This window comes from Harpia harpyja, chromosome 9, assembly GCF_026419915.1.
Source record: "Harpia harpyja isolate bHarHar1 chromosome 9, bHarHar1 primary haplotype, whole genome shotgun sequence".
Lineage (NCBI taxonomy): Eukaryota > Metazoa > Chordata > Aves > Accipitriformes > Accipitridae > Harpia > Harpia harpyja.
The window spans coordinates 24,910,491-24,923,296 of NC_068948.1; the positions used below are offsets into that span (position 1 = coordinate 24,910,491).

At 66.6% G+C, this 12,806-nt stretch overlaps 4 protein-coding genes across 6 annotated transcripts; 3 read left to right on the plus strand and 1 right to left on the minus strand.

Annotated features, from left to right (window-relative positions):
- Positions 1–413: 413 nt before the first annotated feature.
- On the plus strand, positions 414–2,856 carry VPS72 (vacuolar protein sorting 72 homolog). Of its 2 annotated transcripts, XM_052797893.1 has the most exons (7): positions 414–432; positions 512–632; positions 1,071–1,223; positions 1,371–1,482; positions 1,596–1,775; positions 1,891–2,032; positions 2,310–2,856. In XM_052797893.1, the coding sequence occupies exons 2-7, from the start codon at positions 516–518 to the stop codon at positions 2,701–2,703; spliced, it is 1,098 nt and encodes a 365-aa protein (XP_052653853.1). In that variant the 5' UTR covers positions 414–432; positions 512–515; the 3' UTR covers positions 2,704–2,856. The 2 variants fall into 2 exon arrangements, with proteins under 2 accessions (XP_052653853.1, XP_052653852.1); XM_052797892.1 differs by lacking the exon at positions 414–432 and having other exon boundaries at positions 462–632.
- A 498-nt stretch (positions 2,857–3,354) lies between these two features.
- On the plus strand, positions 3,355–7,640 carry TMOD4 (tropomodulin 4). Its single transcript, XM_052797079.1, has 10 exons — positions 3,355–3,483; positions 4,208–4,351; positions 4,439–4,595; positions 5,074–5,196; positions 5,820–5,909; positions 6,129–6,259; positions 6,760–6,867; positions 7,082–7,225; positions 7,314–7,458; positions 7,538–7,640. The coding sequence occupies exons 2-10, from the start codon at positions 4,229–4,231 to the stop codon at positions 7,558–7,560; spliced, it is 1,044 nt and encodes a 347-aa protein (XP_052653039.1). The 5' UTR covers positions 3,355–3,483; positions 4,208–4,228; the 3' UTR covers positions 7,561–7,640.
- A 1,014-nt stretch (positions 7,641–8,654) lies between these two features.
- On the minus strand, positions 8,655–10,698 carry SCNM1 (sodium channel modifier 1). Of its 2 annotated transcripts, none has more exons than XM_052797081.1 (8): positions 10,577–10,698; positions 9,952–10,022; positions 9,780–9,868; positions 9,608–9,705; positions 9,437–9,531; positions 9,187–9,305; positions 8,924–9,056; positions 8,655–8,843 (listed from the first exon to the last, which is right to left on the minus strand). In XM_052797081.1, exons 1-8 carry the CDS (start codon positions 10,625–10,627, stop codon positions 8,744–8,746), a joined length of 756 nt encoding a protein of 251 aa, XP_052653041.1. In that variant the 5' UTR covers positions 10,628–10,698; the 3' UTR covers positions 8,655–8,743. The 2 variants fall into 2 exon arrangements, with proteins under 2 accessions (XP_052653041.1, XP_052653040.1); XM_052797080.1 differs by having other exon boundaries at positions 9,175–9,305.
- Positions 10,699–11,043: 345 nt separating this feature from the next.
- Positions 11,044–12,641, plus strand: LYSMD1 (LysM domain containing 1). Its single transcript, XM_052797091.1, is given in 4 exon segments — positions 11,044–11,315; positions 11,665–11,928; positions 11,931–11,968; positions 12,097–12,641. Coding segments are annotated over 4 exon segments (606 nt in total). The 5' UTR covers positions 11,044–11,156; the 3' UTR covers positions 12,242–12,641.
- Positions 12,642–12,806: the final 165 nt, after the last annotated feature.

Genomic DNA, 12,806 nt, shown 5'->3' on the forward strand with positions numbered 1-12,806 from the left:
CGCAGAGCGCACGCGCAGTCCAGGTAGCTGTTCCCCCCACACACACACACTTGGACTCGCCCCCGCGGACGCGACCACCCGGGGCGAGGGTGACAAACCCTCAGGGCGCATGCGCAGAGGGCGGTGAGGGCCAGGGCCGCGGCCGCGCAGGCCGCCGCGGGTCACGTGACGGGTGAAGCGCGACCAAAACAAAGCCGGGGGGGGGGCACGTGGCGCACGGGACGTCACGGTACCACCCGCCGTGACGTCGCGCGGTGACGTCATTTTCCACATTCCATCCCCAGGGACGCGACGTGGCCATACCGGGGGGGGCGGGCTGGGCCCAGGGGCGGTTCCCCCCCCGGTACCCCATGGAGGAGCTCCCGCCGCCCACAGGAACCTGCAGTTACTCCTCCGGCCCGCAGGGGGGGGCACCAGCCGCCATCGGCCGCTCGGCGCTCGCTTTCGCCTGCCTGGCGGTGCAGCGTCAGGCCGGGCAGGACGCGCAGCAGTGCGCCGATCGCGGCGGCGGCGCGATGAGCCTGGCGGAGGGTCGTGCCCCGCGGCGCACGGCCGGTAACCGGCTCTCGGGGCTGCTGGAGGCCGAGGAGGAGGATGAGTTCTACCAGACCACGTACGGCGGCTTCACCGAGGTGCGGGGACGCCGGCGACCCGGGGAGGTGGGGGGGGGGGAGTGGGGCCCGGGGAGTCTCGGGGGTCCTAGGGCGAACGGGACCGAAGGTGTCCCGGTGCTGTGAGGGGCTCGGGGGCGGGTGTCTGGGGGTGCCGGGGGAGCCTCGGGGGGGGTGGGGCTGTGGATGGGGAACCCCGGGGAAGTGAGGGTCCCCGGGGGGGATCACCGGGGGCCCCAGGGGGTTGTCCCCCGGGCAGGGGGCTGCGGGGCAGCAGGAGGGGCCAGGGGACGAGCAGTGGGGACAGGAGGTGTCCAGCCATTAGAGAAGCCGCGCCCCCGCCCCCAACCCGTAGCAATGAGGCCCCCGTGGCTTCGGGGTGGGAGGGCACCGGGGCTCGGGGCTGCGGCTTGGGGAGCCCTGGGGGGGGGTGGTGACGCAGCCCCTCTGTCCCCGCAGGAGTCAGGCGATGACGAGTACAGGGGTGACCAGTCGGACAGCGATGATGAGGTGGACTCAGACTTCGACATCGACGAGGGCGAAGAACCCGCCAGCGACCAGGATGAGAGCGAGCCCAAGCGCCGCCGCCGCGTTGTCACCAAGGCCTACCGGGTACAGGCGGGGGGCTCCGGGTCCCCTTCCCAGCCCTGCGGGCAGGGGACGGGCTCCTCATTAGGAAAAACTGAGGTTTAAATGAGGCCGAAGCCATGGCCTGGGGGATTTTTTCTCCCTCCTCATGTCCTCTGCCCCATCCCTTAGGAGCCCCTCAAGAGCCTTCGTCCCAAAAAGATGGATGTCCCCAGTGGCAGCTCCCAGAAGCCACGGGAGGTGAAATCTGTCCCCTTGGAGCTCCAGGATGATGTGGGAGACAGTGAGTGCGGGCAGGGCGGGACGGGACAGGCTGGAAACGGGCCCCCTCCAGGAGAGCTCGTGGTGAGCCGGGCCGGCCAGTGCCTACCGGTGAGCCCCATCGTCCTGCCGCAGGCCGGAAGCACATGCGACAGTCAACGACGGAGCACACGCGCCAAACCTTCCTGCGCATCCAGGAGCGGCAGGTCCAGTCCAAGCGTAAGAAGGGTGGCCCCAACTACGACCGGCCTCTGACGCAGGAGGAGCTGCTGGAGGAGGCCAAGATCACGGAGGAGATCAACCTCCGCTCCCTAGGTGAGCCAAGCGCCATGCCAAGGGGTGCAGGGACGCCCAAAACAGCACAGGGAGAGGGGGTGAGGGTGTCGGTGAGGTGCTGAGCCTCCCCCTTGGTTTGTTGCCGCTTTCACAGAGAACTATGAGCGCCTGGAAGCCGACAAGAAGAAGCAGGTCCAGAAGAAGCGGAAGTGCGTGGGGCCCGTTATCCGGTACTGGTCCGTCACCATGCCCCTCATCCCGGAGCCAGGCAAGGAGGAGAATGTAGATGTGGAAGGGTAGGTTGGGGTCACCTGAACATGGCCCCAGTGGATTTTTTGTGCCCCACCACACCCAGCTGCACCCTGGCTCCTGCTGCTGATCCCTCCCTGGGCTCTGTTCCATTGTGGTAAGGGAAAAGTGGGTTTTGGGCAGCGCCTTAGAGCCCTGCAAGCCCCACACTCCAGGCCTGGGGGCTGGCTTGAGTAGATTTGGCAGCTCTGCCCACTGTGGGAGCTCTCCCAGGGTTTCTCCCCACCCCGGGGGTCTCCTGGGTGCTGACTGTGGCTCTTGCAGGTTGGACCAAGACCCACAGCAGGCCGAAGCAACTCCAGCCCCAGCTCCAGCTTCTGCCGGGAAGTGCTCCCGCACTTTCATCTCCTTCAGCGACGACGAAACCTTCGAGCGCTTCTTCCCCAAAGCGAAACCACCGCGGCTGCCAGTGCGGGAGATCTGCCCCGTCACCCACAAACCAGCCGTTTACCGTGACCCCATCACTGACATCCCCTACTCCAACATCCGTGCTTTCAAAATCATCCGGGAGGCCTACAAGAAATACATCACAGCACACGGGCTGCCCAGTGCCGCTGCCTCCGCCGCCCTGGGGGCCACTGCTCCCCCTGGCCCCGACCCCAACGTCCGTCCCACCCGCCAGAAGATCATCATCAAGCAGAGCGTCCCCACAACCTGAGCGCCAGGAGTCCATGGGGGGCTCGTGGCCTCTCCGGGTCGAGGCTTCTCCTTGTTCTGACTCCTGTGGGCAATGGTTCATTGCTCTATTTATCTCATTCCTACCTTTTTTTATATAAAAATGAAATAAATCTGAGTAGCCCGCATACAGCAAGGGTGCGGATTCTTATTTCCATTCAACGTGCAGTGCCTGCAACACCAGGAGACCCTACAGTAAACACAGGGTGCATACCACCCCTTATTTTCCGAGAGACCCTACAATAAACAAGCAGTTCATCCCTGGTGCTGCTGCTCACAGTCCCGCGCTGCCACAGGAGCCCCGATGACGGCGGCCTCACACACCCACCCCCAAATGCAATTTTGGGGGCTGGGGGGCACTTGAGAGCAGAGTCACCTAGACAGTCTCGGGGTGAGGGGGCATAAAATGTCCCTGGGAGGGGGTTCGGGGGTCTCCGAGGGGCTGCAGGGCCCCAGGCACAAGGTTCAGCCTCTCCCTGTGGCCTCTCTGGCCAGGGCACCCCAAGAGGTAACAGGGAGCCACCAGCTCGCGAGGGCCCCCCCCCATTGCCCAGGGGTGCCCCTGCCATGCCAGGGCGCTGGGGTGGAGCCGGCACGGGGCTGGCAGGGCTCGATAACGCCTGGGGATATGTGATCTCGCCCCTCCCCGCCGCCGCCGGCTTGCAGAATAAAACGCTGATCTCATGCCCTGCGCGGCTGGAGCCCTTGGCTCAGCACCGGGGCTCACACCCAGGCAGGCTTCGCCACCCCAGTCAGCGGCCAGGTAGGGCCTCGGAGTGGGGGTCCCAAGGGTGGGGTTCCCCAGGGTGGTGGGGGGCACATCACCCCCATGGACACTGACTCCGGGGTCCCTGGGTGCTGTTGGGGATCCTCTTTCCAAGGGATCCCCCACCCTGCAGCCCCCTGGCTCTCACCCATGGGTGTCTGGTCCCTCTCCGGGGCAGCGGGTGCATGTGTGTGTGTGCGTGTGTATGTGTCCTCCCCCAGCCCTGGGGACGCAGGTGTTGGGGGGCAAATCCCAACCTGGTTCCTCGGGGGGGGGGGCCCAACCCCGGTGTCGGGGGACTCATGTCCCCAGCGTTTACCCCTGCTGCCCCCCCCAGGGAAGTGGGGACCTGTGCTGGGGGGCAAAGGGGCACTGGGAGGGGTCCAGGGGGGCTGGGGCTGCTGGACTGGGACCTTCCCCCCAAGAAGTGGGGGAGTCTAGGGCAGATGCTGGGTCCTGGCCCTGGGGAGCACCTCGGAGCTAGGATTTAGTTTCCCCAAGAGCTCCCCAACCACACCACCTTGGACCCCCCACCCTGTGGTGCCCCACGGCCCCCCCAGCCCAGTGGGAACTCAATACCACCCATAGCATGAAGGTACCCTGCAGGTCGTGGCATGGAGGGGATCGCCATGGTGTGTGGGGGTCCCCTTGCAGTGCAGGGCATCCCCCCACCCTAGGGAGCCTCTCGCCAGCTGCTCAGCCCCCCTGTCCTCCCCCCCAGGCCGCCTCCTGGTCCCTCACCATGACGTCCTACCGGCAGGAGCTGGAGAAGTACCGGGACATCGACGAGGACAAGATCCTGCAGGAGCTGTCAGCCGAGGAGCTGGCACAGCTGGACTTGGAGCTGCTGGAGATGGACCCCGAGGTGGGTCCCGGTGCGGGGGGGGTGACAAGCAGGATGGGTGACACCCGGCCATCGGGGTCCCCCATGGGTGACACAGTGGATCCCCAGAACGTGCTGCTGCCGGCGGGGCTGCGGCAGCGGGACCAGACACAGAAGAGCCCAACGGGGCCGCTGGACAGGGAGGCCCTGCTGCAGCACCTGGAGAAGCAGGCACTGGAGGCCGGCGAGCGCGACGACCTGGTGCCCTTCACCGGCGAGAAGAAAGGTGCGGGGACCCGAGGGGGGGGGACGGGACAGCGGGGACCAGGGGGGGACAGGGCCACGCAGCGCCGGGTATATTTAGCTCAGCAGAACGGTCCTCGCCAGCAGCTCGGGTGTCCCGGGCGAGCTGGGTCCCCGCCAGCCCCGGGCACAGCCACCCCCTGGCAATGTCACCCCCCATATGGCCACCCCTGCAATGTCACCCCCAGTACGGCCACCCCTGCAATGTCACCCCCAGTACAGCCACCCCTGGCAATGCCATCCCCCCATACGGCCACCCCCTGTAACATCACCCCCCCAGTATGGTCACACAACCCCCCCCAGACTGTCACCCCCAGGCACAGTCACCCCTGGGGAGGTCACCCTCTGGCAGCAGCTGCATCCCCACGCGCCCCTTCCAGCTCTGTCCCCGGGCCACCATTTCCAGTGTCACCCGGCTGGTGCGAGGCTGGGCAGGGCGTGACCCGTGTCTCCGTGCCCAGGGAAGCCCTTCGTGCCCAAGAACCCGACACGGGAGATCCCGCGGGAGGAGCAGATCACGCTGGAGCCCGAGCTGGAGGAGGCGCTGGCCAACGCCACCGAAGCCGAGATGTGCGACATCGCTGGTGGGTCTTGCACGGGGCAGCCGCATTGCACCGCAACCTTGCATGAGGCTGCTGCATCGCACCGTGGCCTCGCATGGGGCAGCTGCGTCGTGCCGCAGCCTTGCGCAAGGCTGCTGCGTCACACTGGAGCCTCGTGCAGGGCCGCTGCATCGCACAACCACCTTGCACGAGGCTGCCCCACAACATCGCACGGGGACAGCATGTCCCACAGTGGCTTCACATGGGGGCAGCATGTGGCACCGCAGCATTGCACTGGGAGGGAGCACGTTGCACAGGGAGGGAGCATGTTGCATAAGAATAAGTGTTGTATGGGGGGGAAACGTTGCACGGGGCCAGTGTGTTGCACGCCTGCCCCAGCCCCATGTCACACCCATGCTCCCTGCTGCCAGGCGTGTGCCAGGCCCCCCCGCCCCCCCCCTGGGTCCCTGCCAGGGTCCAGCTAAAAGCAGCGCCATGCCCCCATGCTCGGCTTTCACCGCTGGCCCCCAGCCCACCCGCTCCCCATGGCTTCCCCGGCCCACCTCAAGCAGGGCTGGGGGGGCTGTGGCCACCCTCGGGAGGACACAAAGGGACCAGGGGGGGTCCTGGGGCACCTGCTGACCCCCCCCCCCCCGGTCCCACAGCCATCCTGGGCATGTACACGCTGATGAGCAACAAGCAGTACTACGATGCGATCTGCAGCGGGACCATCTCCAACACAGAGGGCATCAACAGTGAGTGCCCTGGGGACACGGGAACAGGGGACATGGGGACGAGCCTCCCAGGACAGGGGACACAGGGACCATGGGGCTGTTTGGGGGGGATTTGGGGACCAGAACCCCTCCAGGATTCCCTGTGGTGACCCCACGCACGTGTGCAAACATGTGTGTCCCCACGTGCCCGTGCCCCCATGCGCAGTCACGTGTGTCCCCACGCACACGCGTATGCTCCAGGCGTGGTGAAGCCTGACACATACAAGCCGGTGCCGGATGAGCCCCCAAATCCCACCAACGTGGAGGAGACGCTGCGGCAGATCCAGGCCAATGACGGGGCTCTGGAGGATGTCAACCTCAACAACATCAAGGTGAGGGACCTGGTGGCAGTGTCCCCAAGGTGCTAATCCCAGTCCTGGGGTGCCAATCCCCATCCCCATGGGGCTGGTCCCTATCCCAGGGTGTCTTCAGGGCACCCCAAGGTGCTGGGGGGCATCATGGTGGGGCTGGTCCCTGTCCCAGAGTGTCCCCAGGACGTCCCTGGGTGCCGCACGCTGTCCTGGGGTGTCCCTGTGGGGCTGGTGCCTGTCTTGGGGTATCCCTGGGGTGTTTGTCCCCAACCTGGAGTGGCTCCGAGGCACCCCAGGGTGCTGGTCCTCATCTGGCAGCATCCGTGTCCCTTTGGTGCCATCCCACGTCCCCTCGGTGCCATTTACATCCCTTGGGTGACATCCAGCACCCTCTCAAGGATGCCTCTGTATCTTTGGAGACATCTACACCCCCTTGATGCCACTTACATTCCCTTGGTGACATCCTGCATCCTCAGGGATGTCCCCATCCCCTTGGTGACACCCATGTCCCCTTGCCATAGGACATTCCCATCGCCACGCTGAAGGCCATCTGCGAGGCCATGAAAACCAACACGCATGTCAAAAAGCTCAGTCTGGTAGCTACCCGCAGCAATGACCCCGTGGCCAGTGTGAGTCCCGGCCCCGTGTTCCCCATGTCCCCACACGTCCCCAGACAGGGAGGGGACACAGTCCCCTGCCCCTGGCTCCATCCTGGGCACCAGCAAGGCCAGGTGACGGTGGCTTTTCCACCATCACCTGGGGCATCGGTGGCCCAGGACGTGCCAGAGAGGGGGTGCCAGCCCTGGGGGACACCCCGAGGTGACACCCTGAGGTGACATGCAGGCTGTAGCTGAGATGCTGATGGAGAACAAGACCCTGCAGAGCCTCAACATTGAATCCAACTTCATCACCAGCACCGGCATGATGAACATCATCAAGGCCATGTACCACAACACCACCCTGAGCGAGCTCAAGGTGGACAACCAGGTAAGGACGGGCATCCATGGGTGGCCCAGGGAGGGGACATGGGTGTCCCCAACTTCCCGGCACACCCGGTTTCACCCCGGCCCTGCAGTGCCAGCGGCTGGGCGACACGGTGGAGATGGAGATGGCCACCATGCTGGAGCAGTGCCCCTCCGTCGTGCGCTTCGGCTACCACTTCACGCAGCAAGGCCCCCGCGCCCGCGCTGCCATCGCCATCACCAACAACAACGAGCTCCGTGAGTGTCCCCCGCGTCCCCTCTGGGGGCAGGAATTGTGGTGGGGCCCTGACCCCCCCATCCTCTCCTCTGCCCCCAGGTCGCAAGCAGAAGAAAACCTAACGACCCCCCCCACGGCACGAACAAGCTCCGGCTCCTGCTCCCCGGGGCTGCTGTAAATAAAGAGGACAGAGAGATGCAGCTTCAGGATCCATTTGGATGTGTCCCGGGGCAGGATTTGCGCACAGGGGCCAGAATCAGAATTGTAGGGATGGGCTGAGGGAGAGTAACACCACTAGGGAGGCAGCGGGGGTTCCCCCACCCTTGCAGGGCTCAAGGCCCCTGTTAGCCTCCAGCCGTTAATCCACGGGGGCCAAGCCCGACAGCTGGATCCCCTCAGGGAGCAGCAGGGCTGCAGGGTCGGGGTATTTATACCCAGGGGATTGGGTTATGACACTAGGAGGGGTGGGGGGAGCAGGGCAACCCCCCCCGGTGGGCAGCCAGGTGCCCCTGTGGCACGGAGCCAGGCACCCAGGGCCCGTGGGGGCCGGCACCCGTGGCCCGGTGAGGCGGGTGGGGGGGACACAGGGCCTATTTATAGGTCCCACCACCTATTTATAGTCACGAGCCAAGTGAGCGGGTAAATCCTGGTGCTCAGGGGTAACATCACCCTGGGCAGCACTGCCAGGGAGCCCCCCAGGGACAGGGTCCAGCCCTGGGGCCCAGAGAGACCCTTGGGTGGGTGGTGGGTGCTGTCCCAGGGGCACGAATGCCAGCTCAGGGCACAGCCCCATTAACAGCAGCCCTATAGGTGCCCCCCAATGTGGGAGCACCTGCAGGCACCCAAAGGCTGGCAGAAAAAGGGGAGGGGAAACTGAGGCAGGGGGAGGGTGGCACAGCCGTGTGCTTTCTGAAGCACTGGGACAGCTGCCGGGGCTGGGGAGGAGGGGGAGAACCCAGCGCTGCCACCCCAAAAGGCCACGACCTGCAGGCAGCTGCCAGCATGTGAAAAAATGAGTGTGACTTGGGCCAGGGACAGGAGGGGATGAGGCGGGGACGGGCCGAAGCCCACATCGAGGTTGGCAGCACTTGCACGGCTCTGGCCAGGATGGAGACACCCCGAAAAGGCAGCAGGTTGAGCACCCCATGGCAGCAGAACACTAGGACCCCCAATATCACCCCTCCCCAGGACCAGCCACAACGGCTCAGACACCTCAGACCTCTCCAGCTGCCTCTATTAACGGTGGGGCTCGGGGACAACCTGAGGGGACCGTCCCCATGGGGACCGGTGGGGCAGAGGGGGGCCTCAGGCTGGCAGCAGCACAGGCGGCTCGTCTTCATCGGAGTCGAATTCGGCGTTCTCGTCCTTCACCCACTTGCCGGAGCAGTCCTGGATCCAGCCAGCACTGGGGATGGACAGACAGATGGAGGGAGTGAGAGGCAGCTCGTTACAGGGTTCCCCGCGCCAACAAGGCCTGAGACTCACCTCCGCAGCTGTAGGTATCGCTCCAGGGCCTGGCGCCTCTCAGGGCTGAGGGCTTCAGGCCGGCTCCGGGCCGACAATGAAGCTTTTCCTTTGCTGCCTCGCTGCGTCTGGGCCGGAGCTGCCTTTGGTGTGTCTGGGAGGGCAGAGAGGGGCTGTTGAGACCCGCAGGAACAGGAGAGGCCCAGCTGAGAGCCCGGGTGCCCTGCCCTGCCAGTGCTGGCACAGCCCTGGAGCTGCCAGCCAGCCCTTACCCGCTCGCCCACCGCAGTGCCCCAGCAGCAGGGCTGCAGGGCTGGCATCCACAGCTTCTCCATCCTTCTGCAATGGCAGCGTCGGGGTGGCACTCAGCCCTGTCTGGGCTTGCGAGCTGCTTCCCTCCACCCTGCGATGGCAGGAGGAGTCAGGGCCTCATCCCACAAACGCCCAATGGTGGTGAGGCCACAGTGCTGCCGCTCCCTCCTGGAAAGCCCAGAGCTTTCCCTTGTCCTCCAGTAGCGAAACCAAAGGTCTTACCCCGTCCTCCGGCAGCAGCTGCTGTAGGGAGCTGCTTTCAGCAGAGCATTCTGGGCGATCCTCCTCGTCCGTGCCAGAAGAGGTGCTGGGGAGCCCTGGGGAGAGGGGACAGAGCTCAGGGGGGCATGGCCAGGGGGTCCAGCAGGGTGAGGAAGGGGCATCCGCACCAACCTGCACGCCTGCCTCCTCTGCCTGCACCTCCTCCTCATGCTGCCGCTTCTGGGCCACGTCCTGGAGCGAGCGCTTCCTGCCGTAGAAGCGCTGCAGGCCTGGAAGAAAGCAAAGGGGATGGGGGGATGCACTCGCTGGGCACAGCCCACCCGGCTGCCAGCCCCCCACTTACTGCCCATGTGCTTCTTGCCGGCCCTGTGGACCGTCAGCACATCCAGCGTGTCAAAGACAGGGCGGTGGGCACACACTGTGCAGGCGTACCTATGCCGAGGGGGGAGGAAAAAGGTGCCATCAGGACCCCGCAAGCAGCTGGAGAGGGGGGTGCCCTTGGGGGTCTTGCTCACCTCCCGCTCCTCAGCAGCAGTGCCTCATCCTCAGGGATGTAGTTGGCCAACAGGTCCGCGATGCGTCTTTTCTGGGAGAGACCAAGGGGGCCGGGTGAGCACTCGTCCCCCTGAGCCTGCTGCTGGGGGCGGAATCTGCCCCCAGTTCGTCCCACAGGGAACCAGTCCTTGCCCCCAGCCCTGTCCCCCCTTAGGCCAGGAAACCTGGACAACCTGGTGACCCCCCCTCTGTGGGAGCAAGGTGGGGGACAGGTGGGGGAATTGGGGTGTCAAGGCTGGGGAGGGGGCGGTTTGGGGGATTGCACAGGTTGAGGCAGGGGAAGTGGGTAATTTCGGTGTGCGGCCTGGGCCAAGGGCGGTATTTGGGGCGATGGGAGGGGAACCCTGGGGGGGGCGTCAAGACACCGCAGGGGTGAGGGGGAATTGGCGGGGCAGAGAAGCATTTGCAGGCAGGGACGACGGCGGGAAGGAACGGTGTTTACGGGCAGGGAGGCGCGGGGAAGGGCTGGGGGGAACCGGGGTAGGGGGGCAGGCCGGGGCAAGGCGACGAACCCGGAGGGGGTCTGGAGGACTCGATGAGGGTCTGGGGGATCCTGGGGTGGGTCGTGGAGGGGCCGAGACCCACCTGCAACACGCCCAGCTGACCGGGATCGTCCCCCTCCCGCTTGAAGGACATGGCGGCCCCGGCGCCGGCCCGCGGTTACTATGGGAACCGCCCTCCTACCGCCCAGCTTCCGGGTGGCTTTTCCCGGCGGGCTGCGCGCGGGAACGACGACCGATTAGAGAGCGCGAGGGGCGGGGCGGGAGGGCCTGCCGTGCCCCCAGGCTGTGGCGGCCCCGCGGCATGACGGGAGTTGTAGTTCCGCGGTGCCGTCCCTGGCGGGGGGAGGGGCAGAGACCCCCCCCGGGGTTAGGGATGGGGGGGAGGCGCAGGGGCCGCTGGGGCGGGGAGGATCCCGAGATGGGGGTGGTGGCATCACTGCTCGAGGGGGCGGCGGGGTTCTCCCCTCCCCCCCCCCCCCCGCGCCCCGGACTACAAGTCCCAGAGGCCTCCGCGAAGGCGGCCGGGCCGGGCCTGGCGTCTCCGGTCTCACCGGAGCCCGGAGGCGCCCGGGGGCGGGGGTGGGGCCGAGCCCGCCCCCGTGAGCGGCGGCCGGAGCGCCGGGGCCGTGGGCCGGTCCCCCGCCCGGGCCGGGGCTGTTCGCATGAGCCCCCCTTCCCCCCCCGCTCTGGCGGGGACCGGGGCTGAGCGGGGCCGTCCCGCCATGGCGGCGGGGAGCGGGGGAGCGGGGGCCGCCGCCCGGGAGCACCGCCTGGAGCCCGGGGACACGCTACCGGGGCTGGCGCTGCGCTACGGGGTAACGGTGAGCGGCCACGGGGTGACAAGGAGGAGGGGGAGGACACGGACTTCCAGGGGTCCGGAGAGGCCGTGGGGTGGTGTGGGGCGGGATCCCCGGGGCCGGGGGGGGCAGGACGAACCCCGGGTCCCCCGGCAGCCCTGCGGTCCCCATGGGGCCATCACTGTCCCCGTCCCCTTCCCTCACCCACCCTGTCCCTGTGACTGTCCCCATCCCCTCGCTGTCCCCCTCCCGGCCCTTATCTCTGTTCCCATCCCATCCCTGTCCTTGTCCCTGTCCCCACCCTTACCCTGTCCCCATTCTTGTCCCCATCCCATCCCCATCCCATCCCTGTCCCCGTCCCGGTCCCCGGCAGATGGAGCAGATCAAGCGCGCCAACCGCCTCTACACCTCGGACACCATCTTCCTCAAGCCCACCCTCCTCATCCCCGTGCCGGCACAGCCAGGGGGACCCTGCCCCGAAGATGAGGACAAGGACGAGGACAAGGACGAGGAGGAGGACAAGGATGTGCCCATCCCCCTGGGGGACATCCCGGTGGCCCCCATCCCATCCCGCCATGACCTCTCAGCCACTGATTTCCTACGGCAGCTTGACGCCGAGATCGGGCGCTCCAAGGCGGGGTGGCGGCGGCACAACGGCTCCGCGCCGGTGGCACAGGGTGAGCGCGCCCGTCCCACCTCCCCTTTTGGGGCAAAATGGGGTCTTTTGGAAGGTGGGTTTGGCTGCAGGGTGGGTGGGTGGGTGGCAAGGCCACCCCTCAGTGCCACCCTGCTGCGTCCCCTGCAGCATGGCCAAGGCCGAAGGCACCCGGAGCCCCGATGCTGGGGGCCCACCGGCTCCCCGGGGTCCCCGCCTCGGCCCCCGGCCCCTCACCAGGACCCCGCGGGCGGCCGCCCTCCGCGATGCTGAGGACGAGATCTTCATGCTGTGACGCCGAGGATGCCAGGGGATGTGACACCCCGTGGTGACAGGGATCCCAGGACACCCCCAGCCCCAGCTGGGGGATACCGGAGGGGACACAGGGATTTTGGGGGGACGGGACGGGACATGGTGTCCCCTCCCTGTCTCCTTCAAGGGACCTTTCCTGCTGCAGGGACACCCATCCCCTGAGTGCAGAGCCAGCCCTCTTGCAGGGCTACTGGGGGGTACTGGGACAAGACTTACCAGCTGATGTTTTTCCTCTGGTTGTATTTATTTGTATGTCTTTGCTCTCACGGGGGAGTTCGGACGGCGGTGGGACCCCCCCATGCCAGTGCCTGGACCCCCATGGGGACAGGGATGGTCAGCCCCCACCCTGAGAGGCTGTAAATAAAACAGAGCACTGTCACCCGGCTCTGCCTGTTTGTCACCCCCCGAGGACACCTGTCACACCCCCCTGGGGACACCATCACCTCCCTGGGGACATGGACATCCCTGTGGGGACATGATTTCCCCCCCCCCAGGGACACGGTCACAGCCCTTGGAACACGGTCATCCCCTTGGGGGCAGGAACACCC